The sequence below is a fragment of the Pituophis catenifer genome, unplaced genomic scaffold, assembly GCF_029215685.1.
Source record: "Pituophis catenifer annectens isolate HBS135680 unplaced genomic scaffold, rPitCat1.0.hap2 SCAF_1, whole genome shotgun sequence".
Taxonomy (NCBI): domain Eukaryota; kingdom Metazoa; phylum Chordata; class Lepidosauria; order Squamata; family Colubridae; genus Pituophis; species Pituophis catenifer.
In genome coordinates, this window is record NW_027256881.1 from 318,201 (window position 1) to 345,787 (window position 27,587).

General features: G+C 45.7%; 1 protein-coding gene across 1 annotated transcript in view; it reads left to right on the forward strand.

The window, feature by feature from the left end:
• The first annotated feature begins 6,638 nt into the window (after positions 1-6,638).
• The window catches only part of NXN (nucleoredoxin), a 98,806-nt gene continuing 77,857 nt past the window's right edge, over positions 6,639-27,587 (forward strand). Inside the window, exon 1 of the mRNA XM_070944930.1 lies at positions 6,639-6,995. Coding sequence (XP_070801031.1) covers positions 6,639-6,995 — 357 coding nt within the window. The remainder of the gene's footprint in view (positions 6,996-27,587) is intronic.

Consider the following 27,587-nt stretch of genomic DNA (forward strand, 5'->3'; position numbering starts at 1 on the left):
GTCTTCCAGTGATGTTCCCATTAGCACTGTGACTGAGTTCCCTCCACCTGGCTATTGATTGTCCTCTTTCCTTCCAGCTTTTCTAGCATCCGAGCTTCTCCAGAGAACTGGGTTTTCCAGTTTGATTATATGCCATCAATTCAGTGTCATTTCTTAGTGACCTCATAGATACCATGTTTTCCTAAAAATAAGACCGGGTCTTATATTAATTTTTGCTCCAAAGAATTAGGGCTTATTTTCTGGTTAGATCTTATTTTTGGGAAAATACGGTATTAAATGCATCCATCTGGCTGACAATCTTAACGGGGTTATTTTGGGGGTAGGGCTTATATTACAAGCATCCTGAAAAATCATGCTAGGACTTATTTTCTGATTGGGTCTCATTTTCGGGGAAACAGGGTAATATTTTTCTCCAGGAAGATCTGTCCCCAATTTAATCTTTCAGTTCTTCCAATGGTGGCCCCATAACTTGAGTCCCTCAACCTTACTGCTGGTTGTCCTCTTCTCCTTCTTTCCAACTTTCCCAGTATCGGAGAATCTTCTTCTCCAGAAAGTTGGGTCTTCACATCATGCGTCCAAAGTAGGATTATTTGAACCTGGTCATTTGTGTCTCGAGGGAGAACTCTGCATTGACTTGTTTGATGAGCCATTGGTTGGTTTTCTTGACCATCCGTGATCCTCTCAGTTGTCTTCTCCAACACCAAAGTTCTAAGTATTCAATACTCTTCCTTTCCTTCTTCACCAAAGTCCCAACTTTCTATAGATGGTCACAGGGAAAACTGTGTTTTGCACGATTCTGGTCTTTCTAGGTGGAGACACATCCCAACATCTGGATATCTTCTCCAAGACCTTCAAGGCTGCTCCATTGAGCGTTACTCCGCGTAGTATTTCTTAACGGTTTATTTTTTTTAACTGTGGATGGTTCGTCTTCAAAGGCCATTCTACAGTCACAAGGACTGATGCACACCATTATTTTTCTAAAGTTCCAAAATAATATAGCCGTGATGGCGAACCTATGGCACGCGTGCCACAGGTGGCATGTGGAGCCATATCTGTGGGCACGCAAGTGTTACCCTAGCTCAGTGCGCCGGCCAGCTGATTTTCGGGCCTTAAGGGCCTACCGGATGGCCTCGGGGTGGGTGGGTGGGGAAAGCCGTTTTCACCCTCCCCAGGCTCCAAGAAAGTCTCTGGAGCCTGGGGAGGGCAAAAAACAGGCCTACCGGGCCCACCGGTAACCTTTTTGCCATCGCATGACAAAAGCGGGGGGAAGTGCGGGGAGGTCGCGCACAAATGCGTGGGGGCGGGGCACGGGGGCCATTGAATTATGGGTGTGGGCATGTGCACGCATGATCCCCCCCGCGCTCCCCCGCTTTTGGCACGCGATGACAAAAAGGTTAGCCATCACTGTAATATAGCAAAAGTCAGTCAGCTAACGTCAAGACATGAACCTACCAAAAAACCCTAAATTCTTACTTTCTGACCCCATAAAATTTCTTAGTCTCTCCAAAAAGAGATACTTTAAATATGGGTAGTCCTCGACTTATGATCACAATTGAATGCTGGTCATTAAGTGGGTCTCCATGTGACTGCACCCAATTTTTCCATCTTTTTTGGGGGGAGGTTGTTAAGTAAATGCGAGGGTTGTTTAAGTGAACCCATTGTTCGCTAAGCAACCAGTTGTAAGTTAAGGACTAGCTATCATTTATGCAACATTGCAGATCATGTGTAAGAATTATGCTGTCTTGAAACCTCCCTTTGAGGTAGTCCAGGAAACAAGATTGAAAATCCAGTCCTAAAAAGAAAAAGATGTCTTCCCTGACTCAAATCTGACCAAGGGTTGGGCTGGATGACCTCAAGGTCACCTTCCAATACTAGATTCTACCATTCTACCATTAAACAAGGCAAAGTATTCATTGTAAAAAAAAAAGGGATACCGCCAAGGAGAGCATTCAGCCTTTGATCAAAGATCTCACTCTTGTTATCCATCAAAAATTCAGGGGTGGCTTCTCACCAGGACAAAGAGAACTCCGGCAAAACAGGGCAGAAAAGTTACCTGGTGGTCCCCTTTCCTAAAGTATTAATATACCCCCTAATAATAAGAGGAGCAGCAAACCAAACGAGATGGGCAGCAAGCAAATCTTAAGAAATAATTAAAAGAAATAAAACCAATACCAAATGGGAGTCACACGGAAAATCCACCCTGAGCTGCATTTCTAATGCAAGGAATTAAATTCAATAAAATAAATTTGAATTAAAAAAACGTTCTTTTCAAAATGCAGGGCTCCTTAGAAGCCACAAGGGGGCGCCTGAACCTCACAGCTACTACAGTGACTCTTTTCTCATGGAAGTTGGAAAATCATAATTTTTCCAAGATTTGGGGGTTTCAGCAGTTTGTCTTTCTGAACACTCCACTCAGCCATCTTGGCTTGTTGGGGGGGGGGTTTCCTGTCCCCTGAGAGGGTGGCCAGTGTGGTAGAATGCCAATATTTTTAGAAGCAAAGCCAAACTTGGTTTGTCTTGCAGGAAAGCAACCTTTATCAACTTAAAAAACCGGTGTTTCTCAAATTCAGCAGCTTTAAGATGGGTGGACTTCAATTCCCAGAATTCCCCAGCCAGCATGCTTTAAGAGGGGTGGAGTTCCACTCCCAGAATCCCCCAGCCAGCATGCTTTAAGAGGGGTGGGCTTCCACTCCCAGAATTCCCCAGCCAGAATTGTTTAAAATGGATGGACTTCCACTCCCAGAATCCCCAGCCAGAATGCTTTAAGAAGGGTGGATTTAAATTCCCAGAATTCCCCAGACAGCATGATTTAAGATGGACTTTGACTCCCAGAATTCCCTAGCCAGCATTTTAGTGACCAAAGTAACAACAGCACTTAAAAAAAGTGACATGACTGTTTTTCACACGACGGTTGCAGCATCCCCGTGGTCAAAATTTGGGCATTTGGCAACTGGCATGTACTTATGATGGTTGCAGTGTCCCAGTGACACGTGATCCTTTTTTGCGACCTTCTGACAAGCAGAGCCAACGCGGGAAGCCAGATTCACTTAACAACCGCGTTAATAACTTAACAATGTCAATGATTTACTTAAGAACTGTGGCAAGAAGGGGTGTAAAACAGACGTGGTATTCAGCCGGTTCACGTGAACCGGTAGCGGAGATCATGGGTGGGCCCGCCTGTCCTGGCGCTATGCCGCCCTATTCAGTCACGTTTTTGAGGCTGGGCGTATGCACAAAAGGCAAGCATGCGCATGGCGAACTGGTAGTAAAAATAAGTGAAACCCACTGCTGGTGTAAAATGGGAGAAAACTCATTTAACAATGGTCTCGCTTAGTGACAGAAATTTTGGGCTCAGTTGTGGTCGTAAATCAAGGATAACCTGCATATGAAACAGCCCAACTTCCTCCAATATTTAGACAACACAAAGCACCCAGTTGCTAGTTGGTTTAACTTGAATGGTTTTGTAATATCGGAATACCGGATGGAGGAAATCTTGGGCTGCGACAAACTCAGGTTTGCTTGGATCCTGGTTTGTTGTCCTTGTTGGAAATGAACATTGTTTGGCTAAAAGGCAAAATTAACTTCTTCTCTTTCCTGAAAAAAAAAATGACTTAATTTGGCACGATGTGCAAGAATCCACCAAAACACAGGGGAAGTCAAGGCTCAGTCCTCTTTGTCACAAGACCTTCTCTCTCCCAACTTTTTCCACCGAGTCCAGAGAAGAATTGGGTTCGAGTCCACCCACAGTCACGAAAAAGGCACCGGGGGATTCCAAGGCTCCCGCTTCTGGCCAGCCTACCTTATAGGGTTGTTTTAGCGAGGGTATATAATAGAAAGAAAGAAAAAAAATATTGTGAGCTTGGGGAAGTAAAGGTGGGATGGGTTCTCCAAGTTTTGGAGAAACTTGGCAGCTTGTAAGACTTCCATGCAGGCAGAGGAATTCTGGGAGTTGAAGTCCAGAAGTCTTAAGGTTGCAAGTTTGTGAAGAGCCCTAAACTATAACAGGATTTCTAAGCTGCTGTGGCCTAAAGGTGGAGCTCTTGCCTCACAATCAGGAGGTTGTGAGTTTGATCCTAGGTAGAGGCAGATGTAGGAGACCCTGCTTGGGCTGGGGGGTTGGACTAGATGACCTGCATGGTCCCTTCCAACTCTGTTAATCTTAATGCTAAATCTTAATCTAGATTTACCAACTGAGTGTAAATGGGTAATCAAGATGGATTTGAATATTTTTAAAGCTTCTCATGGTTGGGGGATGAGTGTGTGGGGTGTCCCCCATCCAGCTGTCCCACACCCCGTATCCCGCCCTCACACAGACGCCCCCAAACAACCCCAACTCCACCCATGTTCACACAACCCAACCTTGGCTAGCTGGCGTCTGAGCTGCCCCCCAGAGGGGTCTTTTCCCTTTCGTCCCTCCCTCGTACCACCCCACAAAAGGAACCCCAACACGGTGTCTGAGTGTCCCCCCACTTCCCATTGGCCCCTCCCTCATTCCCACCCCCCAAAAGAGCCAACCCCGCCTGCGTTCACATGACCGGCTGGTCTCTGAGCACTTGGGATCCTCTCCCAAACCCTGCTATTCCACCCCTTAAAAGAACCCCAAAACCCCAGTTGGAGGGCGGATGAGCAGGGTGTTGCCCCCAGCCCCCACCTTCCTCCTGCCCCTCCCTCCTGCCGCCTCCCCGAAAGCAACCCCAACATGGCCCACATTCACACAACCCTCTTGGCCCAAACTCCACTAGCTGGCAGCTGAAAGAGCAGGGATTACTCCCGGAATCCAGCACCCCCTTCCCGTCTGCCTCTCCCTCATACTGCCCCACCCCAAAAAATAAACCCAACCCTGCCTACATTCATACAACCAAAGCTTGGCTGGCTGGCTGGCCACTGGGCCTGCCTGTGGTCCCACCAACCCAGCCCCCCCCCATCTTCCTGTCTCCCCCTCCCTCGCACTGCCTCTTTAAAAGAAACACCAACCCATGCTCCCCACCTTCCCTTATCTCTCCCTCACAACCCCCAAAAGGAACCTCAAGACTGGCTGCCTTCACACGACCCAAATTCCCCCCAGCTGGAGATGAATGCGGTGGGATTGCCCATAACCCAGTGCACCCCCTCATCTTCCCCCTGTGCCTCCCTCCCACAGCCACTTTAAAACTACCCCAAACCCAGCCCCCCTTTCCCTATCCCACCCTTGTACCCCCAAAAAGGAACCCTTAGCCGCCTTCACACGACCTCAATTCCCCAATGACCCCAAATTCACCTCACACACACTCCCCCTATCAAAGAAACCCTCCAACTCAGCCCCCTCCCCTCCTTTCTCTCTCATACCGCCCCAAAAGGAACCCCAACAGTGGCTGCCTTCACACGACCCCAATTCCCCATCTCAGACCCCCCACCTTCCCCTATCCCTCCCTTGTACCCCAAAAGGAACCCCAACACTTAGCCGCCTTCACACGACCCCAATTCCCCAAATTCACCTCACACACCCCCCGCCCCTTTCAAAGAAACCCCCCAACTCAGCCCCCTCCTCCACTTTCTCCCTCATACCTCCCCCCAAAAGGAACCCCAACAGTGGCTGCCTTCACACGACCCCTAATTCCCCAATGGCTCCCAATTCACCTCAGACCCCTCTCCGTCCCTTTCAAAGAAACCCCCCAACTCAGCCCCCATCACCTTCCCCTCTGCCCCTCCCTTGTACCCCCAAAAAGGAACCCTTAGCCGCCTTCACACGACCCCAATTCCCCCAATGTCCCCAAATTCACCTCACACACACACTCCCCCCCCCGCCCCTTTCAAAGAAAGCCCCCAACTCAGCCCCCTCCCCTCCTTTCTCCCTCATACCCCCCCAAAAGGAACCCCAACAGTGGCTTCCTTCACATGACCCCCAATTCCCCAACTCAGCCCCCCCTTCACCCTGCCCTGCCCCTCCTTTGTACCCCAAACGGAACCCCAACACTTAGCCGCCTTCACACAACCCCAATTCCCCAATGGCCCCAAATTCACCTCATCACCCCCTGCCCTTTTCAAAGAAGGCCCCCAACCCAGCCCCTCCCCCACTTTCTCCCTCATACCCCCCCTTCTCCCTCATAGCCCCCCAAAAGGAACCCCAACAGTGGCTGCCTTCACACAACCCCAATTCCCCATCTCAGCCCCCCTTCACCCTCCACTGCCCCTCCTTTGTACCCCAAACGGAACCCCAAAACTTAGCCGCCTTCACACGACCCCAATTCCCCCAAATTCACCTCACACACACACTCCCCCCCCGCCCCTTTCACAGAAAGCCCCCAACTCAGCCCCCTCCCCCCCCTTTCTCCCTCATACCCCCCAATTTCCCCCAACCCAGCCCCCCCCACCTTCCCCTCCGCCCCCTCCCCTTCCAAAGAAACCCCTCCTACTCCCTCTCCCTCAGCCCCGCCCGCGTTCACACGACCAAGCTGACGCGCGACTAGCGAGCGAGCGGGCGGGGAAAAGGAGGGAGGGAGGGAGGGAGCGGGGGGGGCGTGTCCTCCGCGCAGGAGGGCGGGGCGTCTCCCGGGGCGGGGCGGGGCCGGGTGGGAGGAGGAGGAGGCGTGGATCGCCACGCGGGGCCCTGCGCCCACGCGCGCCCCCTGGCGGCGGCCTGTGGGTCGGGGGCGGCGGGCATGGCTGCGCTGGCCGAGCTGCTGGGCGAGGCGCTGGCGGCGCCCGACGGCTCGGCGGTGGCCACGGCGTCCGTGCCGGCGAGGGGCGTCTCGCTGGTGGGGCTCTACTTCGGCTACTGCGGCGGGGGGCCCTGCGCGCAAGTGGCCGCTAACCTGGCCGCCTTCTACGGCCGCTTCCAGCCCGGCCCGGAGGGAGGAGACGCCGCCGGAGCCGCCGGAGGAGCCGCGGCCGCCCCGTCCCAGCAGCAGCGCCTGGAGATCGTCTTCGTCTCGGCCGAGCAGGAGCAGCCGCGCTGGCAGGAGGCGACGCGGGCCATGCCCTGGCTGGCTCTGCCCTTCGCAGACAAGCGCCGGAAGGTGAGAGGGAGGGAGGGGGTGGGTGGGTGGGGGTCCTGATGGGGTGGGGGCGTGGGGGGGGGGTTGGAGTTGGAGGAGCAGCCCCCGCGACCCCTCCCTCCCCAAAGACGGAGTGGATGGCATCTCTCGGGGGTGGGGTGGGGAAGCCCCCCTCCCCCTTTTTAGAGTGCAGGGAATTAGGGGAGGGGGCGTCTTTGCAAAGGTGGGGGTCGACATATGGAGGGGGGAGAGGTGGGGAGATGAGGACTCAGCCCGGAGCCCCCTCCCCGGAAAAAAAAAGGAGTTGATCCCCGTGAGGAAGCGCCCCTCCTCTTTTAGAGCGCTGGGAATTAGGGGAGGGGGCGTCTTTGCAAAGATAGGGGTCGGGATATGTATGGGGGGGAGCTTTACACCAAACAGGCGCCCCCTCCTCCCAGGGAAAACGGAGTTGATCCCGGAGGGGGAGCCCCCTTCTCCCTTTTAGAGTGCAGGGAATTAGGGGAGGGGGCGTCTTTGCAAAGATAGGGGTCGGGATATGGAGGGGGGAGAGGTGGGGAGATGAGGACTCAACCCGGAGCCCCCTCCCTGGAAAATAAAAACGGAGTTGATCCCCGCGAGGAAGCCCCCCTCCCCTTTTAGAATGCTAGGAATTAGGGGAGGGGGCGTCTTTGCAAAGCTAAGGGATTGTCACATGGGGGGCTTTACCGACCTGGCACCCCCTCCTAGGAAAAAAACGGAGTTGGTGGGGAAGCCCCCTCCTCTTTCGGAGCACTGGGAATTAGGGGAGGGGGCGTCTTTGCAAAGCTAAGGGATTGTCACATGGGGGGCTTTACCGACCTGGCACCCCCTCCTAGGAAAAAAACGGAGTTGGTGGGGAAGCCCCCTCCTCTTTCGGAGCACTGGGAATTAGGGTAGGGGGCGTCTTTGCAAAGCTAAGGGGTCGGCCTGGGAGGGGGAGATGAGAACCAGTCCAGAGCCCCCTCCCCGGAAAAAAAAACAGAGTTGATTCCAGTGGGGAAGCCCCCCCTCCTCTTTTGGAGCGCTGGAAAGTAGGGGAGGGGGCATCTTTGCAAAGCTAAGGGGGGCTGTACCAACCAGGCGCCCCCTCCCCAGGAAAAACAGAGTTGATCCCCCGCGGGGAGAGCCCCCTCCCCTTTGGAGAGCTTGAAACTGGGGGGTGGTCTTTGCAAAGGTAGGAGTCGGCATGGGGAGGGGATTGGCAAAGCCCCCTCCCCAGAAAAAATGGAGTTGATCCTGGCAGGGAAGCCCCTTCCCCTTCGGAGCGCTGGAAACTTAGGGGATCTGGGCCCTCTTTGCAAAGAGTGGGTGGGGTCGGCAGGGGGGAGATAGAGGAGGAGATGCCAACCAGCCCCGCACCCCCTCCCCAAAAAACCAGAGCCGATCTTGTAAAGGAAGCCCCCTCCCCTTTAAAATGCAGGGAATTGTGTGGGGGTCCCGGCCGTGCCCTCTTTGCAAAGTGGGGGGTCGGGTTGATGGGGAGGGGGCGAAGAAAGAGATGCAAAGCTGACTGTCGCCGCCCCTCCAACCCGTAAACCTTGGTGGGGAAGCCCCCTCCCCTTTAGGGTGGGGGTCCCGCCGTGCCTTTGCCCTGAAGTCCATTCTCACTCTTTGCAAAACGGTGTGTGTGTGTGTGTCGGGATAATTGGGGGGGGGCTGCGGTGGGGAGGTACAAAGCTGGCTGTCACCCCCCCCCCCAAAATGGGACATCATTCCCGGTGGGGAAGCCCCCTCCCCTGGGGAAGACCCCAGGAAAACTGCAGTCATGGCCCACTCACCCTTTGCAAAAAAGTGAGATGGGGGATTATGGTGGAATTGCATAATGGGCGGTGGGGTTATATGGAGGGGGGGGTCTATCTTTCAATCAAACAGTTCTAGATTGCAATCCCCCTCTCCTGATTTCCCCCCCTTTGCCCCCCAATTTGGGACCCCCGAATGATCCTATTAAATAGTCCCTTTTCCTTAAATGGCAATCAAATGGATTTTTTTTTTTTTTTGGAAAAAAAAATAATCATAATTCTGCATCCTGTTTCTTGGGGTGGGGGGTCTTTCCTTTGCAAACTGGACCTGCCCTAATTCTGGCAAAAAAAAACAACACAAGGGAGCGTTGAAAAAGAGGGTTCAAATTGGGGTTCCTTTTCATGAAAGGATTTTTGGGGGGAAATCTGCAAAAATTCGCATCGCTGTTTTCTCCCTTTTGCAAAGGAGCCCATCCAAATTGGCATTTTTAAAAAAAATAAAATTGGTCGGAACAGTTGAGGTTAAGGCAAGCTTTGCAAGAAAACAGAAATATTGAGCTTTTTCTCCCTTTAAAAAAAAACAAAAAATCTAGGTTCTATTATTTTCCATGATCTTCCTTAACCCTCTTTGATTTAAAGGTGAACCGATGTTTGATTGTCTCGCCCGTTGGCTTCGGAAACCCATGGTTCACAGCCGCGAAGGGCGGGGTAGTGGATGCCATTGTCCAGCAGCCATAACTGGGCGGAAAAAAAAATAAATCTGCATTTACATCCGTTCAGAATTCCTAATCTTGCTCAATTCCAATGGTGGATGGATGCAAGACAGCCTCCCCCACCCCCAAAAAAACCTTCCAATCCTTTTCATTTTTTGTTATTTTCTATATGGCTGTCATAAGAAAATGCAGATTTTTTTTTCCTTAGTGTTAAAAGATTGCTACGGATCGCAGCCCCGTGTTACGTCGTATATTGGGCGAGGTGTGTTATGATCTGTAAACACAAGATAATGCATTGTTAATTTTTAAAATGGCACGCGTGTCTCTTTGTTTAGGTTGCAATAAATTAACACGCACATACATGGCAGAATTTCCAGATTAAAGTTTAACGGGGAGGTTCATGTATGTGGGGCTGTTTTTTTTTTCTTCTTCTCATAAATGTGTATCTCTGTACATATATCATTTCAACAGAAGCCGTGTTCGTATATCAGAGACCCCCAATAATAGCTGGTTTGCATTTGAAACATTGAATTTTCACGATTTTGGCAGAACAATTAGTGTCAAGTGATTTTTATTTATTTTTTTTGGGCACGTAAAAATGTTGATAAGTCTGACCTTAAAAATGAGTGCGCCCTTTTTCTGAGTGAGCTTGAATTAAATGAAATTAAATTTGCTACGCTTAGAGATGCCCTAAGAGATGCTTCTTTTGGGGATGTGTAAATAGGTTTGGAAAGAAAACCCCCAAAACTATCGGCTGAAAAAAAACCACACACACAAAAAAGAATATTTATTTTTATCTTTGTTTTAGCAAAGACTTTTTAGGCCGTTCTTTCATTGAAATTGGTCCCAAGGGAAAACAATGCCAAAGAGAAATTTTAAACCAGGAAATTTGGCTTATCGCAGTAACTGATTTTTAAGGTGTTTGGAGTAACACGGGTTTGTGTTGAGTATCGCAAGGATCTGTGTGAAAGATATTTAATTTGCATTGAAGAACATTGAAGTTTTGGCTTTCTCATTATAAAATCGACTAAGCCCTTCGGGGAGATTAAAACGGTGTGTAATTTGGACAGGATTCCGGATTGTGCCAATATTTGGGTTACAATCACAGCAGGCCAGCGACTTCGAGAAATCTGTTCTTTTAATTGTGCACAATCTTTTTGATACGGGAGCCAAGGAAGCGCGCGCACAGTGAGGTCTAGAAGCTTGATATTATCGCCAACTCTCCTTTAAGTTAAGAAAGCCTGCTCTGCATCCAACCTGCCCTGGCTTGTGGAGATAGGTTTCCTTTTTGCGCTTGGGTGGTTTAAAATAGCCGTGGCAGCAGTCACTCACGTATCAAAAATATGTCAAAAATTTGCAGGGAGCTGAAGAGACACGTCTTGAGAGAGTCACTGCACAACTGGATCCGGAATTTCCTTGGGGGGTTAAGGGCCGGGCCAAGCGGGTGGGAAAATGTTACTTGCTACCTGTTGATTTAATTTAATTCCTAATGCAAAGGTGATTTTGCATAGTGCATGCTACTACCTGTGGTGCAATTCAGGCACGAATGAAGTAAGATTTGAGCCCGTGGTGAAACAGCCCTTTTATTTCCAAATGCAAGATTTTCTCTCTCTCTCTCTCTCTGTTTTTCATCTTTCCTGCTGCTTCTTTAATGTTAGGGAGGGGAGGGAAATTATATAAAATTATATATCTTATAATAAAAGAAGATATCTTAGATATCTTCTTCAGGGTGTGTTTTGCAAGCAAAGCCAGCTTTCCCACGTTTGGTTCCTTGTGTCGCTTTTCCTCGCCACGTTGATATAAAATTGAGCAGCGAAATCAATTGGAAGTTCTATTTATTGCTGGATTTCAACTGGAGAAGTGTCTAGTCCTCATTGAGGGAAACCACAATGATCAAAACACGCTCAGAGATTGCACGGTTCGTGTGGGTGAGGAGCAAAGCTTTTTTTTTTTTTTTTTTTTTTGGCTTTTTCCTTGCTAAAATAGGATTTGGGTTTGAAGGAAGAGGGCTGACAGAGGCCAGCTGAATCTTTTAGCAGTTCCAGAAGAGAAAAGGAGATGCTTGTTTAATATGTTGAAATCAAATCTGGTTTGATTTCTTAATTGGCGACAGATGTTAGCCCAAAGGATTTGCGGAAGGAGCCTGGAAAAGGTTTAAAACCTAGATCCCGGGGCTTTATTAATTTATTTATCTGTTCAATTGCTAACGAATAAATTGAATTTGCTTCTGCTCACTCACCCCGCTTAGATTAGGTTTGGGAGGCCCCCAAAACGATCCATTTTTTACCCCCCAAAATAAAACACAGCGAGCTTCACTTCCCAATTTTCCAGGAAAGCGCTTCCATTTAGCTGACCGATCCATGTGGACAATTTATTAGCGCAAAACCTTAAATGTAAGCTCTTTCCCCCCCCCCCTTTTGCATGCTTGGAAAAGTGGAGGGTTTTTTTTCTAGGTGTAGGCAATCACTTCGTATCTTTTTTTTTCTTCTTCCCCTATTTGCTTCATTTAAATGTGATGGGGGTTTTGGGGAAGTTGTTCAAATTTGCTGGAGGAAACTGGGGAATTTTAGTCGTAGAATTGTATCAAGGGAATGTTCCCCACTAGAGGTCATCCAATCCATCCCACTGTACCCATACCTGTCGGGAGACGAATCCAGCTTAAGGCATTATGCTGCCAAAGATGCAGCTTGCCACTTTTTTAAGTACATAATTTGATTCACTGTTCATTATCTTTACTTTTAGGAGGTGTTCTTTTTATTTTTCATATTCAGGTTTCTCCGTTGCCAGGATAAATTGGCAGCGGAAAAAACAGCCAGTGGCTTTCTGTTGATTGAAAGAGAATAATTAGGATACATGTATTTATTTATTTATTTATTTAATGTACATATTGTTCGTTTTCAGCTTTTGTAATACCATTTTATCAGATTGTAAGCTGCCCAGAGTTGGATGACAGAGGGATATGCAGCAAATAAATTTGATAGGTAGGTAGGTAGGCAGGTTGGCAGGCAGGCAGAGATTATAGAGATAGATAAGACAGACAGACAGATAAATGATAGATAGATAGATAGATAGATAGATAGATAGATAGATAGATAGAGACAGAGATGATAGATTGATAGACAGAGTAGATAGACAGATAGATGATAGAGATAGACAGAGATGATAGATTAGATAGATTGAGAGACAGAGTAGATAGATGATAGATAGAGATAGACAGAGATGATAGATTGATAGAGTAGATAGACAGACAGATAGACAGACAGACAGACAGACAGATAGATAGATAGATAGATAGATATAGAGATGATAGATTAGATAGATTGAGAGACAGAGTAGATAGATGATAGATAGAGATAGACAGAGATGATAGATTGATAGAGTAGATAGACAGACAGACAGACAGACAGACAGACAGATAGATAGATAGATAGATAGATATAGAGATGATAGATTAGATAGATTGAGAGACAGAGTAGATAAGTAGATGATAGATAGATAGATAGATAGATAGATAGATAGATAGATAGAAAGATAGATAGATAGAGATAAACATGATAGATTGATAGAAATACAGAGTAGATAGATAGATAGATAAATAGAGATAATAGATTAGACAGATTGATAGAGTAGATAGATAGATAGATAGATAGATAGATAGATAGATAGATAGATATAGACATGATAGATAGATTGATAGACATACAAAGTAGATAGATAGATAGATAGATAGATAGATAGGCAGGCAGGCAGGCAGTAGATAGAGAGATGGATAAATAGAAATAGACAGAGATGAGAGATTAGATAGATAAACACAGATAGACAGACGTGATAGATTAGATAGATAGATAAATGATAGATAGATAGATAGATAAAGACAGAAGACAAGACACACGATAGAGATAGAGATAGATATGGTTAGAAAGATAGATATGGATGGATAAATATGATCGAAACAGATGATATAGCTAGATGATAGATATGATAGACAGACAGGATAGATGGATGGATGGATGGATGATAGATAGATTGATGGATGATGAATGGATGGATGTTTTTTGGGTGAAAAAAGAAAGAAAAAGAAAAGAAAGAAAAAAGAGACTGCTTTCAATCTTGACAGCAGTTATAGGTACAATTTTAAATTTGCTTCTTACTCTGGGGTTAAAACCGGAACTCTCTTCTTTCTATAATCTATGCTGTCTAATCCTCAAAAGTATAAATTATAAATTTATTTTTTCCCCTATTTTATGCAAAAAGATCCATGAGGGTTTTTCCAGTCAGCAATAAACATAGATGTCTCTTCTCTATTAAAGAACTCAATTTAGTCATCTCGGCAAGTTTCTTATCTTTTCTATCCATTTCTCCATGATAGGTATATTTTTTTTAAATTTGATTTATATGCCGCCCTTCTCCAGAGACTCAGGGCGGCTTACAATGCGTTAAGCAATAGCCTTCATACTTTTGTATATATTTATACAAAGTCAGCTTATTGCCCCCACAATCTGGGTCCTCATTTTACCTACCTTAGAAAGGATGGAAGGCTGAGTCAAGTATTGTTATATCTTCCCATTTTATGCATACAATAATTTTGCTTCAGTTATCATGTATAAAAATAAAATTCCATGATTTTTTTCCCCCAACTCTTTGTCCATCGATCCCGAAAGAAAAACGTCTCGTCTAATTGTATATTAATCTTTTAAATTCCCCTGAATCGGTGGATGTAAAAAAAACCAAGTTTTTCTTGCTATTTTACATCTTCTTCAAACATGCGAATCTCCGTTCTTCCTGTTCACATTTAGAATATAAATTTGAAAGATACCTTCTAGATCCGTGACGGTAAACCTATGGCACGCGTTTCATTTCATTTATTAAATTTTTATACCGCCCCTCTCCCAAAGGACTCGGGGTGGTGAACAGCCAGGATTAAAAAACATACAATATAAACATTAAAATACTTTAAAACATAATTAAATCTATATTGGCTTCCCCCAATTTAAAACCCCTTACCCATAAAATTAAACCAATTAAAAAATTTTAAGCCAGCCCGGCTTGCTGAAATAAAAAAGTCTTCAGAGCCCAACGAAAGGTCCGGAGGTCCGGGATCAGTCGTATCCCTGGGGGTAGCTCATTCCAGAGGGCGGGTGCCCTCACAGAGAAGGCTCTTCCCTGGGGGGTCGCCAGCCGACATTGCCTGACCGACGGCACCCTGAGGAGACCCTCTCTGTGGGAGCGTATTGGCCGGTGGGAGGTTATCGGTGGCAGAAGGTGGTCTCGTAAATACCCGGGCCCTAAGCCATGGAGCGCTTTGAAGATGAGAACCAATACCTTGAAGCGCACCCGGAAGACCACCGGAAGCCAATGCAGCTCGCGCAGGAGAGGTGTTACGTGGGAGCGCAGTGTCGCCCCCATAAGTACCCGCGTGGCCGCATTCTGCACCAGTTGGAGCCTCCGGGTGCTCCTCAAGGGGATCATCAGTTATCCTTTGGGCATGTGGCAGTGCCGAAAACCGGTGTGCACATGCGTGCCAGCCAGCTGATCGTCAGGCGCGCATGCACGCTAGAACCCGGAAGTTTGGCTTTTCCGGAGAGTGGCCCTGACCACTCGGTGCCGAAATGTTAGCCATCACTGTTCTAGATAGTTTGTCTGGTGACATATACTGACAGTACAGGTAGTCCTCCGCTTACGAATACAACTGAGCCCAAATGTCTGTTAAGCAAGACATTTGTTAAGTGATGTTTGCCCCATTTTACGACCTTTCTTGCCAAGTTGTTAAGTGAAGCGCTGCCGTCATTAAGTTAGTAACACGGTTGTTAAGTGGATCTGGTTCTCCCGTTGACTTTGCTTGTCGGAAGGTCGCAAAAGGGGATCACGTGGCCCAGGGATGCCAATTGCCAAGCGTCTGAATTTTGATCATGGGGATGCTGCGACGGTCATAAGTGTGAAACGCGGTCATAAATCACTTTTTTCAGCGCCATTGTTAACCTTTTTTTTTTTTAAATTGAAAAAGTTTTACAAATATCAATGTTTCCCCCATTTTCCCCCCCGCATCCCTCCCTAACCCCCCCCAAACCCTCCCCTCTTCCCATGACTTCCCCAAGGTGAAATCCATCCACCCACATTATATCATATCATACTTTACCACCCCTCTATTCTCCCCCCTGTGCACTATACATTTCTACATAACAATAAGCTATTTTGCCCCCTATAAACTATACATTTCTACACAACATTCAGCTAAAAGCTATCTGATACTTCCTACTTTGATATTTATTCTGCACATAATCTATCCATTTCTTCCAGTCCCATGCATCTTTTAAGTATGCTGATATCTTCGCCATTTCTGCAAAACTGGCCATCTTCAAAGTCCATTCTTGAATTGTAGGCATATCATCCCTTTTCCAATATTGACCAATCAGTAACCTAGCTGCTGTCATCATATACGATATCAATTTTGTTTCACCCACTGAAAAACCCTTAACTATACCCAATAAAAACAATTGAGGAGAAAATTGAATTTTTTTCTTCAAAACATTTTGCATAACACAGCGCCGTTGTAACTTTGAGCAATCACTAAATGAACTCTTGTAAGTTGATTAACTTTCCTTCATTTTATAAATTGCTTAACGCATTGTAAGCCACCCTGAATCTCCGGAGAAGGGCGGCATATAAATTAAAGCAAAAAAAAAAAAATTTGTTTCTTTATTTCTCATCTTTATACATCGTCTAAATTTCAAATTTTTCAACCCCTTATTTTTCCATTGTTTGATTTGTGTGATAACCAGAATATTTTTTCTTCTACTTCAAATATCAGCCAAATTCATTGTAAGCAATTCCTTTTTCACTATTTGTCCCCAATTCTATTTCAAAATCTGCACTACTCTAAGAATAATGTGCTTTTAATATTTTTATATTTATGCTTCCAACTCAGGGATGAAATGTTCCCGGTTCGGTCCGGTTCACCCGAACTGGTAGTAAAAAAGGCTACTGGTTCGCTGAACTGGTAGTAAAAAAGGCTACTGGTTTGCCGAACCGGTAGTAAAAAACGTAAAAAAAAAATTCCGAAGATCAGCTGAGCAATGTGCGATCGTTGGAACTTTTTTCTTAAACTATTTAAGCATTTTTTTACTACCGGTTCTCCGGAACTGGTAGCTAAAAATGCTTTTAAAAAGTAAAAAATAAAGGCTCCGACGATCACAGCTGTGCCGCACGATCGTCAGAGCCTTTTTTTTAACCTTTTAAAAGCATTTTTTAACAACCTATTCGCCCGAATAGGTGGTAAAAAAATGCTTTAAAAAAGTAAAAAAAAAAAAAAAGTTGGCTACGCCCACCCAGTCACATTACCCCCCCCTCCCCCATCAAACCACACACACAGAATCGGTAGTAACAAATTTTACATTTCACCACTGTTCCAACTGTAAGCCACCCCGACTCGCCTTTGCAGAGTGAGATGGGCAGCATACAAACTTAATCAATAAATAACAATAGTAAATAAGAGAAACATTGAAAACTGTATTCGAGTCAGCCACAAATTCTTCCCTTGATTTAATTTTGCATTGCCTTTGACAAAAATCTAGTACCTCTGACACGTTAGCCTATTGTTTCTTGCCTATAAAATGTTTTTATTGTGCTGAAACCCACAACCTTAGATTTGTAAATATTCCCTATCGTCAATATGGCACATCCTAACGATTTTTAAAATCCACATTAACCTTAACTTTATCATACCCCAAATACCCATGCCAACCAAATCTCCGGTCATGTGCTTCTAACTCCCCAAGTCTTCTATTTCTCAACCAAACCCTCTTTTTACCTCCAAACCCAACAGCAAACACCTCCAAAATATAATTTCCAACCAGGTAAAAAGAAACCCAGGGATGCGGTGGCTCAGTGGCTGAGATGCTGAGCTTGTCGATCGAAAGGTCGTCAGTTCAGCGGTTCGAATCCCTAGTGCTGCATAACGGGGTGAGCTCCCGTTATTTGTCCCCGCTTCTGCCAACCTAGCAGTTCGAAAGCCCGTAAAAAAAGGCAAGTAGAAAAATAGGCACCACCTTTGGTGGGAAGGTAACAGCGTTCCGTGCGCCTTTGGCGTTGAGTCGTGCCGGCCACGTGACCATAGAGACGACTTCGGACAGCGCTGGCTCTTCGGCTTTGAAACGGAGATGAGCACCGCCCCCTAGAGTCGGGAACGACTAGCACATATGTGCGAGGGGAATCTTTACCTTTTTTTAAAAAAAACCACTTCTCCTCTTTGGATCTTGTCATGCCTTATATTTAACTCATGGTTTTTGTTTTATTTTTTTGGTGTTGTTTCCCAACCGCCACAGCGTATAAATGGCACGTCAAGTTGTCACTGTACTGTCTGAAACGAAAGCATCCTTCTAGGCAAGACACCCGTTTTTATCACAGAAATTCTTGCCAACATTGACAGTTGGGGTTTTCTCCCGACTTAACAAGTCTTTTTTTTAACCCCCCCACTTCCTTATTTTGAAATGACACGCAGCTCTTATTTGTCGTTCGTGATGGCACCCAGCTATTTTGCCACCTCCTCCGTCTTAAAACCTTGCTTTATTCATCAATTCTCTTTGATCTGCTATTTTCCTAATTTTTTGTTAACATTTGGCTCTTCCGTTGATTCCTCTTTAAACCTGCTAATGCGCCGGTTTCTTTTCCGCTGGCTCATTAATATTTCATTTCCCCCCCCCCTTTTAAAAGAATCCTCGGAGCCAGTCTCTCTCTTTTTTTGTTTTTAAAAAAAATAATATCTGACTTGGGGGGGGGTGAGCGGTTTCTGATATTTTTTTTTTTTGATTCCCTCCCGAATCAAAAACGACATCGGAGCAATCTGGCTGCGAATCGGTTGGAGTTCAGACGGCTCCGCGTGCCAAAATTTAAAAAAAGTTAGACGGGAATCTCGGCGAGAAAATTCACGCCGGGATTTGTCTTGTCACATTTTGCAGGGTGGCCAAGGGCCTTTTGGGGTGGGGGGATTAAACGAGAAGATAATTTTCTGTGAAAACCATGGAGCGTCCTTGTGTGAGGCCCTGCTGCTTTTCTTTTTTCTCGTTTCGGGGCCGTGCGTGTTTCCCCTCAAATGTTGGGGCAAAAGGCAGGACTTACCGCGTGGAAGGACAAGATGGGCTTTGCACACTTGTCTCGCAACGCCGCAGGCAATAAACGCTCACCCACCCACCTGAACAGCGAGGACTGGCGGGGCCACCCTGTTGGCATCCGGCAAGGGTTCTCTCAACTTTGTACTTTTTTTTCTTCCCAAAAGTTTGGTGGGAAACAAACAGACCCTTTTGAAATTGTCCGGTTGGGTTTCTTTTCGAACTGCCTTGTCCTTTCCCCCCCACCCCCCGCCCCCCGCCGCCATCTCCCAAGGCTGAGAAAGGGGAATAAAAGAAGGCGCCACGCAAACGTCTCGCAACAAAAGTTGGATTATCGGAGGTAGCGGCGATGGGCGAGTGACAGACGTGTCTCCGAGATGGGGCCTTGCTTTAAAAAAAAAAAAGAGTTCTGCTTCTTTTAGACAAATTGTGACTGACAGACGGTACAGACGGGGGTTTAATTCGGTGACCCTGGCAGACTTTGGGGGTGGGGGGGCCATATAGAAATTCTGAGATTGTGGGTGAGCTGTGTGTGTGAATACTGGTTAGCAGCTGCTTGGTTATCCTTAAGGCTGGCTGCCATCATGAAAATATATGGCTTTTTGCTCTTTTATGTTTTGAGGTAATCTTTGCCTTGGCTGTCCCTGTGCAATCTTGGGCATGGAGAGCTGGTAATGTGGGTTTGTTTCAGTGGTGGTGGTGTGGCCCGCCAGCGGCCTGCGCGGATCGTGGTTGATCCTAATGAAGAGAAGGCTGGTGTGGTATCGCGCCAGCAGCCTGAACAGACAGTGCTCGCGTCGGACAGCGAGGAGGCCGAAGAGGATGTGATGCCAGAGGCAGAGACTCAGCCTGGGCCTTCAGAACCTCCAGAGGCTCCTTCAAGTGCAGAGAGCGAAGTGGAGGAGCCTCTCCTCAATGCTCGGGCACGCAGGGCTGCCAAAAGGCAGGAGTGGCTACTCAGGAGGAGGAGGTATACTCGAGAGTAGGGCTTGAGGATAATTGGCCACTCTTAGCCTATTTAAGTCGCACGCAGTTAGTAATTTCTTGCTGGAAATGACGTGTAATTATTACAGAGCATTTTGGAGAGTGAGTGTCTTATCGTATCTTGTTTTCTGGGCTGGTTGCCAACCTTTGCCGGTCTTGTTTATTCTTGTTACTTAATAAATTTGATAAGGACCGTTGGTGTGTGTCAATATCCTCGGAAATCCGGAGCTGGGGCAGAACAGGTGGGTTGCTGCCGATTCTACGCGGAATTCGGAATTGCGAAGGGGTGGCGGTGGCGAGAGGCTCTGCTCACCTGCGCCGGACGCTTCCGCGTATGCGCAGAAGCATCGCACGCAAACCAGTAGAAACGGGTTTTGCAACTCACTACTGGTTTGTTTGGGGGTTGCCCTATCTGTTAACCTGGTTTTCTTTAAAGGAAGAGAGCTGGTTTGTCCTAGTGGTTAAGGCCCCCAAGCTAGAAAATGGGACATGGTGAGTTCTAGTACCGCATTAGGCATGAAAGGCAGCTGGGTGACTTTGGACCAATCACCAGGAGACTGGGAGTTCTAGTCCCATCTTAGGCAAAAAGCCAGCTGGATGACTCTGAGCCAATCACTAGGAAACTGGGAGTTCTAGTCCTGCCTTTGGCAAGGAAGCTGGCTGGGTGACTTTGGACCAATCACCAGGAGACTGGGAGTTCTAGTCCTGCCTTAGGCAAAGAAGCCGGCTGGATGACTCTGAGCCATTTGAACTCCCAGTTTCCTCTGACTAGGAAACTGGGAGTTCTAATCCTGCCTTAGGCAAGGAAGCTGGCTGGGTGACTTTGGACCATTTATCTTTAAATGGTTGCTAAATGAAGTTCTAAGTCAAGGACTACCTGTTGGTCCTTGGGATGTAGAGTTGAATTATAGCCAATGTCCTTTGGTGGATGGCACCATCATCCCCAGCTGCAAGAGATGGGAGAGGTAGTCCCAATAGATGAATTAGGTAGCATTGGTCATTATAGTTAATCTTGGCTTGCAAGAATTGCTTTGTGGTCTCGTCGTTCTTTGCATCTCTGTTTCGAGCTTCAGTTGCACTGCTTTTATATATATATATATATATATATATATATATATATATATATATATATATATATATATATATATATATATATAATTTCTCCTACTGAATTGAAAAGAAAGGCTTTGTGGTTTTAATAACTTCCTTTATGGACCGTATCGAAAATTGGATCTGGCACGGGCTCCCTCTTCAGGGTCTTTGGCTTGCAGAGAAGCCCTGGGATTTTGCTGTGATCTTTGTATTTTCAGCGCTGTTTTGCTTTTTTGGTTTAATCGGCTACAAGAATATTCTATATTAAAACAAAAATATGAAGTCTTTAAGAAATGAATTCCTAAAAAAATGTGCTGTGCCTTAGATTGGATCAATTCCCTCTTCCTTCTCTTTCTTTTCTTCCTCCTTCTCCTTTCCTTCCTTCCTTTCCTTCCTTCCTTCCTTCCTTCCTTCCTTCCTTCCTCTCTCTCTCCCTCTGTTCCTCTTGCCTCCCTCCCTCCCTCCCTCTTCCTTCCTTCCTTCCTTCCTTCCTTCCTTCCTTCCTTCCTTCCTTTCTTTCTTTCTTTCCTCCCCTCTTCTCTTTTTTCCTTCCTTCCTTCCTTCCTCTCTCTCTCTCCCTCTGTTCCTCTTGCCTCTCTCCCTCCCTCCCTCTTCCTTCCTTCCTTCCTTTCTTTCCTCCCCTCTTCTCTTTTTTCCTTCCTTCCTTCCTTCCTTCCTTCCTTCCTCTCTCTCTCTCCCTCTGTTCCTCTTGCTTCCCTCCCTCTTCCTTCCTTCCTTTCTTTCCTCCCCTCTTCTCTTTTTTCCTTCCTTCCTTCCTTTCTTTCCTCCCCTCTTCTCTTTTTTCCTTCCTTCCTTCCTTCCTTCCCTCCCTCCCTCCCTCCCTCCCTCTTAATGAACTCATTAGAAATGGGGTGGGGTCCTCTTCAGTTTCTGAGATTCGCTGTTTACAGAACACTTTACAATTAGCACATTGCAATTGCTAATTAACGAGGGCCTTATTCTCTGCCTCCCAATGTCATCTGCCTCTGAATAACCTTTCTTTCTTCATCTGCCTTTCCTTCCAGTTCTCCCCCTCACTCCCAACTAAATTCTCCATCATTCTAAGCTCAGAGTTTTTCAAACTTCACAACTTTAAGATGTGTGGATTTCCTGGCAGAGGGATTCTGGGAGTTGAAGTCCACCTATCTTAAAGCAGGCTGGCTGGGGAATTCTGGGGATTGAAGTCCAACCATTTTAATGCAGGCTGGCTGGGGAATTCTGGGAGTGGAAGTCCATCCTTCTTAAACCAGGTTGACTGGGGAATTCTGGGGGTGGAAGTCCATCCATCTTAAACCAGGTTGACTGGGGAATTCTGGGAGTGGAAGTCCAACCATTTTAATGCAGGCTGGCTGGGGAATTCTGGGAGTGGAAGTCCACCCCTCTTAAACCAGGTTGACTGGGGAATTCTGGGAGTGGAAGTCCAACCATTTTAATGCAGGCTGGCTGGGGAATTCTGGGAGTGGAAGTCCACCCCTCTTAAACCAGGTTGACTGGGGAATTCTGGGAGTGGAAGTCCAACCATTTTAATGCAGGCTGGCTGGGGAATTCTGGGAGTGGAAGTCCACCCCTCTTAAACCAGGTTGACTGGGGAATTCTGGGAGTTGGAATCCATTCATCTTAAACCGTGCTGGCTGGATCACCTGACCCTAGTGATGTTGCAACGGTCATAACTGTGAAAAACGTTACTTTTTTCCGGGCCATTGTAACTTTTAAACACTAAACGAACGGTTGTTAAGTCGAGGATGAACTGTAAACTGTTCTCAGTTCTGATTTTGCAAGGTCCACGAGGCCCATACAAGCCCGGACAGGTAATCCTCGACTTATGACGGATGCCTTTTGGTCCCCATTGTGTCTTCCTGTGACTACAACTGGCAACGTTGTAAACTCGAGGTAGTAAACCACAATAGGAAGGGGGGGGGAAATCTGCCATCTTCGCCAAGAGAGAAGGATGTAGGTTGACCTGGTGCTCTGTTCCCACTACCAACAGTTGCTAGGTGACTGCTGGGTGCCTAGCAACCGCAGCATCCTTCTTCTCTCCCCTCAAAGGGGCTGACCCAGGTTGGGGGCCTGAACAGTTTGGCGGGGGGGGGGTAAAGCGGGGAGAAATCACCCCAATCCTTCCCCCTCCCCCCTTTAAATTAAGACCCATTGGGGCACCGGAAAGGTGAATGCTGAATGATCCAGGGTAGCCAGCCCAAAAGCTTTTGCTGGCAACGGATCCAGATGTTGGCCAGATGTGTTCTCCCGCTCGGCAGAGAACGAGAAAAGAAGATGGAAGTCTTAATTATATTGGCCTGCGGGGTGAAGTTCTGATGCCCTAAATTCTAAGAAATTTAGAATTTCTTAGACAAGCGCTGGAGGGCTTTGTCCCAAGCTGTCTTGTGGTTATAATTTTCGCTTGTCATTTGTGGCCTCAGTTCGAGACCTACAGTATCTGTCTGTCTGTCTGTCTGTCTGTCTGTCTGTCTGTCTGTCTATCTATCTATCTATCTATCTATCTATCTATCTATCTATCTATATCTCTACATTATCTCTGTCTGTCTATCTATCTATCATCTATCTATCTATCTATCTATCTATCTATCTATCTATCTTCTATCCATATCTATCTATCTTCTATCCATATCTATCTATCTATCTATCTATCTATCTATCTATCTATCTATCTATCTATCTATCTATATCTCTACATTATCTCTGTCTATCTATCTATCATCTATTTATCTATCTATCTTCTATCCATATCTATCTTCTATCCATCTCTCTCTCTCTCTCTCTCTCTCTCTCTCTCTCTTTCTTTCTACATTATCTATCTATCTATCTTCTATCCATATCTATCTATCTATCTATCTATCTATCTATATCTCTACATTATCTCTATCTATCTATCATCTATCTATCTATTTATCTATTTATCTTCTATCCATATCTATCTATCTATCTATCCATCCATCCATCCATCCATCCATCTATCATTATCCATCTATCTATCTCTACCTGTCTACATATATAGATTAATATAGCTACATCTATGTATCTGATGAGAGAAAAGAAAAGGAAAGAAAGAAAGGAAAGGAAATGGAAGGAAGGAAGGAAGGAAGGAAGGAGGTTGTGTTTATTAATCTGGAACAATTCCCCTGTGCCCCAGGTGACCACCACCCCACCCCAAACTCCTACCATGTTTTAGGACCTTATCCCACAAATTCCCACATAAAGTGAGTTAGGCCTTCTCTTCTCAAAATGTTGAATTGTAAAAGAACTTGATGTGCAGTGGATATAAGTGATTGGTGTGTGTGTTTTGCCCCTTCCTTCCTTCCTTCCTTCCTCATTCTACTTGTCTTATTTATTCTTCCTTCTCTTTCTCTTCCTTCTTCCCTTCTTTTGCTTTCTTCCACACTTTTTCTTTTTTCCTCCTACCTGCTGCCATTCTTCCCTCCTTCCTTTTCCCATTTCCTTCTTTTCCTTCTTTTATTCTTCTTTTCCTCTTTTCCTCCCTCCCTCCCATCCACCTATATATTTCCTTCCTTCCTTCCTCATTCCTTCCTTCCTTCCTCATTCCTTCCTTCCTTCCTCATTCCACTTGTCTTACTTATTCTTCCTTCTCTTCCTTCTTCCTTCTTCCCTTCTTTTGCTTTCTTCCACACTTTTTCTTTTTTCCTCCTACCTGCTGCCATTCTTCCCTCCTTCCTTTTCCCATTTCCTTCTTTTCCTTCTTCTTCTTTTCCTCTTTTCCTCCCTCCCTCCCATCCACCTACATATTTCCTTCCTTCCTTCCTTTTTCCTTCCTTCCTTCCTCATTCCACTTGTCTTACTTATTCTTCCTTCTCTTTCTCTTCCTTCTTCCCTTATTTTGCTTTCTTCCACATGTTTTTTCCTTCTACCTGCTGCCATTCTTCCCTCCTTCCTTTTATTCTTCTTTCCCTTTTTTCCTCTTTCCCTCCCACCCACCTATTTCCTTCCCTCCCCTCCTTCCTTCCTTCCTTCCTTCCTTCCTTCCTTCCCTCCCTCCCTCCCTCCCTCCCTCTCATTTCTTCCTCCCTTCCCTTCCCTCCCTTCCTCCCTTTCATTTCTTTCTTCCTTCCCTTCCCTTCCCTTCCTTCTTCTTCTTCTTCTTTTTTTTTTTTTTTGCTTTAATTTATATGCCGCCCTTCTCCGGAGACTCAGGGCGGCTTACAATGCGTTAAGCAACAGCCTTCATACTTTTGTATATTTATACAAAGTCAGCTTATTGCCCCCACAATCTGGGTCCTCAATTTACCTATCTTTGAAAGGATGGAAGGCTGAGTCAACCTTGAGCCTGGGGAGATTTGAACTTGCAATAATTGCAAGCAGCAAATGTTAATAACAGTGCTTTAGTCCACTGTGCTACAGGCTCTTGACTTCCTTCCTTCCTTCCTTCCTTCCTTCCTTCCTTCCTTCCTTCCTTCCTTTCTTCCACCCATCCATCCATCACAAACCACCTCACCCAAAATGATTCTAGCCAGAGTACGGTAAAACCTGCTATTAAAAACCTACTGCAAAACCAGTTGCAAGTAATAAAACAATAAAACTAGATTAAAAACAAGACCGCGAGCAGAGAATATTACCCAGAATGCAGCCAACAGATGCCAGCTCTTTATTACCGGAAGATTCTCAAGCTTGTTGGAAAAACCACATTTTAAGGGCTTTCTGGAAGGCAGTAAAGGGTTAGAGGTTACGCTCAGCTCCTAACAGCTTTATAAATCTTCCCACGATTGCAAATTTAGATTAAAATGCTGCACAGTCTCTCGATGGATGCTGCTGTGACTTTAATTTTTCCCACTCCTGAAGTTGTTTAAATTGAATTTTTTTTTTCCCCACCAGCCAAACATCCTGCAGCCTCTTTTGTTAGTTTTAAGTTGTCAAAAGGGTTTTTCCTGCTTTTGTTTTTAACACGGTCTGAACGGGGTGGAGAAAGGAGGCACATTCCTAGTCCCAAAAAATCAAAACACAGGTGGGATTTCTTCTTCAGAAAAGGGGAGAAAAAAAAAACCTACAAATTGTTAGCAGCCATCCAGATTTTCACAGCCGTGAAAACGGTGCTGGTGGCACGGATGGGAATTCTTCCCATCCTTATCGTACTTTTTATTTTAAGGGTTATTTCCTCTGGTCTTTGTGAGATTTTCGCTGCATGGAAAGCAGAGGGGGTGGGTGGGAAACAGAAAAATGGGCTTTACAGGAATTGCACTGCCTTTCCTGTCTTTTTGGACGACGTTTCTGATGTGCTGGATGGGGATGATGGGAACTGTAGTGTGCTGTATAGAAAGAGAGAGAGAGAAAGAGAAAGAAGAAGAAGAAATAGATAGATGGTTGATAGATAGACAGGGATGGATGGGAGAGATGGTGGATAGAGAGAGAGAGAGAGAGAGAGGAGAAAAAGAAGAGGAAATATAGATAGATAGACAGACAGACATGGATGGGAGAGGTGAGAGAAATTATAGAGGTAACGGATGGATGAGAGAGAGAGAGGAGAGAGAGAAGAAGAAGAAGAAGAAGAAGAAGAAGAAGAAGAAGAAGAAGAAGAAGAAGAAGAAGAAGAAGAAGAAGAAGAAGAAGAAGAAGGAAATGGATGGATGGATGGATGGATAGATGATAGATAGACAGACAGACAGACAGACAGACATGGATGGATGGAAGAGATGAGAGAAATGATAAGAGGTAATAGAGGGATGGATGAGAGAGACATAAGAAGAAAAAGAAAGATGATAGATAAATGATAGATAGATAGATAGATAGATAGTAGGTATGGATGGATAGAAAGAGAGAGGGAAAGAAAGAAAGGCAGGGATGGATGGATGAGAGAGATGAGAGAAATGGTAGAGGTAATAGAGAGGTGGATAGATAGAGAGGAGAAAAAGAAGAGGAAATATAGACAGACAGACATGGATGGATGGATGGATGGATGGATGGATGGATGGGAGAGATGAGAGAAATGATAGAGGTAATGGATGGATGAAAGAGGAGAGAGAAGAAGAAGGAAATGGATGGATGGATGGATGGATGGGAGAGATGAGAGAAATGATAGAGGTAATGGATGGATGAAAGAGAGAGGAGAGAGAAGAAGAAGGAAATGGATGGATGGATGGATGGATGGATGGATGGATGGATGGATGATAGATAGACAGACAGACATGGATAGATGGATGAGAGAGATGAGAGAAATGATAGAGGTAATAGAGAGATGGATGGATGAGAGAGACATGAGAAGAAGAAAAAGAAAGATGATAGATAGATGGTAGATATGGATGGATGGATAGAAAGAGAGAGAAAGAAAGAAAGAAAGAAAGGCAGGGATGGATGGATAAGAGAGATGAGAGAAATGGTAGAGGTAATAGATGGATGGATGAGAGAGACATGAGAAGAAGAAAAAGAAAGATGATGATAGATAGATAGATAGATAGATAGTATGGATGGATGGATAGAAAGAGAGAGAAAGAAAGAAAGGCAGGGATGGATGGATGAGAGAGATGAGAGAAATGGTAGAGGTAATAGATGGATGGATGAGAGAGACATGAGAAGAAGAAAAAAAGATGATAGATAGATGGTAGATATGGATGGATGGATAGAAAGAGAGAGAGAGAGAGAAAGAAAGGCAGGGATGGATGGATGAGAGAGATGAGAGAAATGGTAGAGGTAATAGATGGATGGATGAGAGAGACATGAGAAGAAGAAAAAGAAAGATGATAGATAGATGGTAGATATGGATGGATGGATAGAAAGAGAGAGAAAGAAAGAAAGGCAGGGATGGATGGATAAGAGAGATGAGAGAAATGGTAGAGGTAATAGATGGATGGATGAGAGAGACATGAGAAGAAGAAAAAGAAAGATGATAGATAGATAGATAGATAGATAGATAGATAGATGATAGATAGATGGTAGATATGGTTGGATGGATAGAAAGAGAGAAAGAAAGAAAGGCAGGGATGGATGGATGAGAGAGATGAG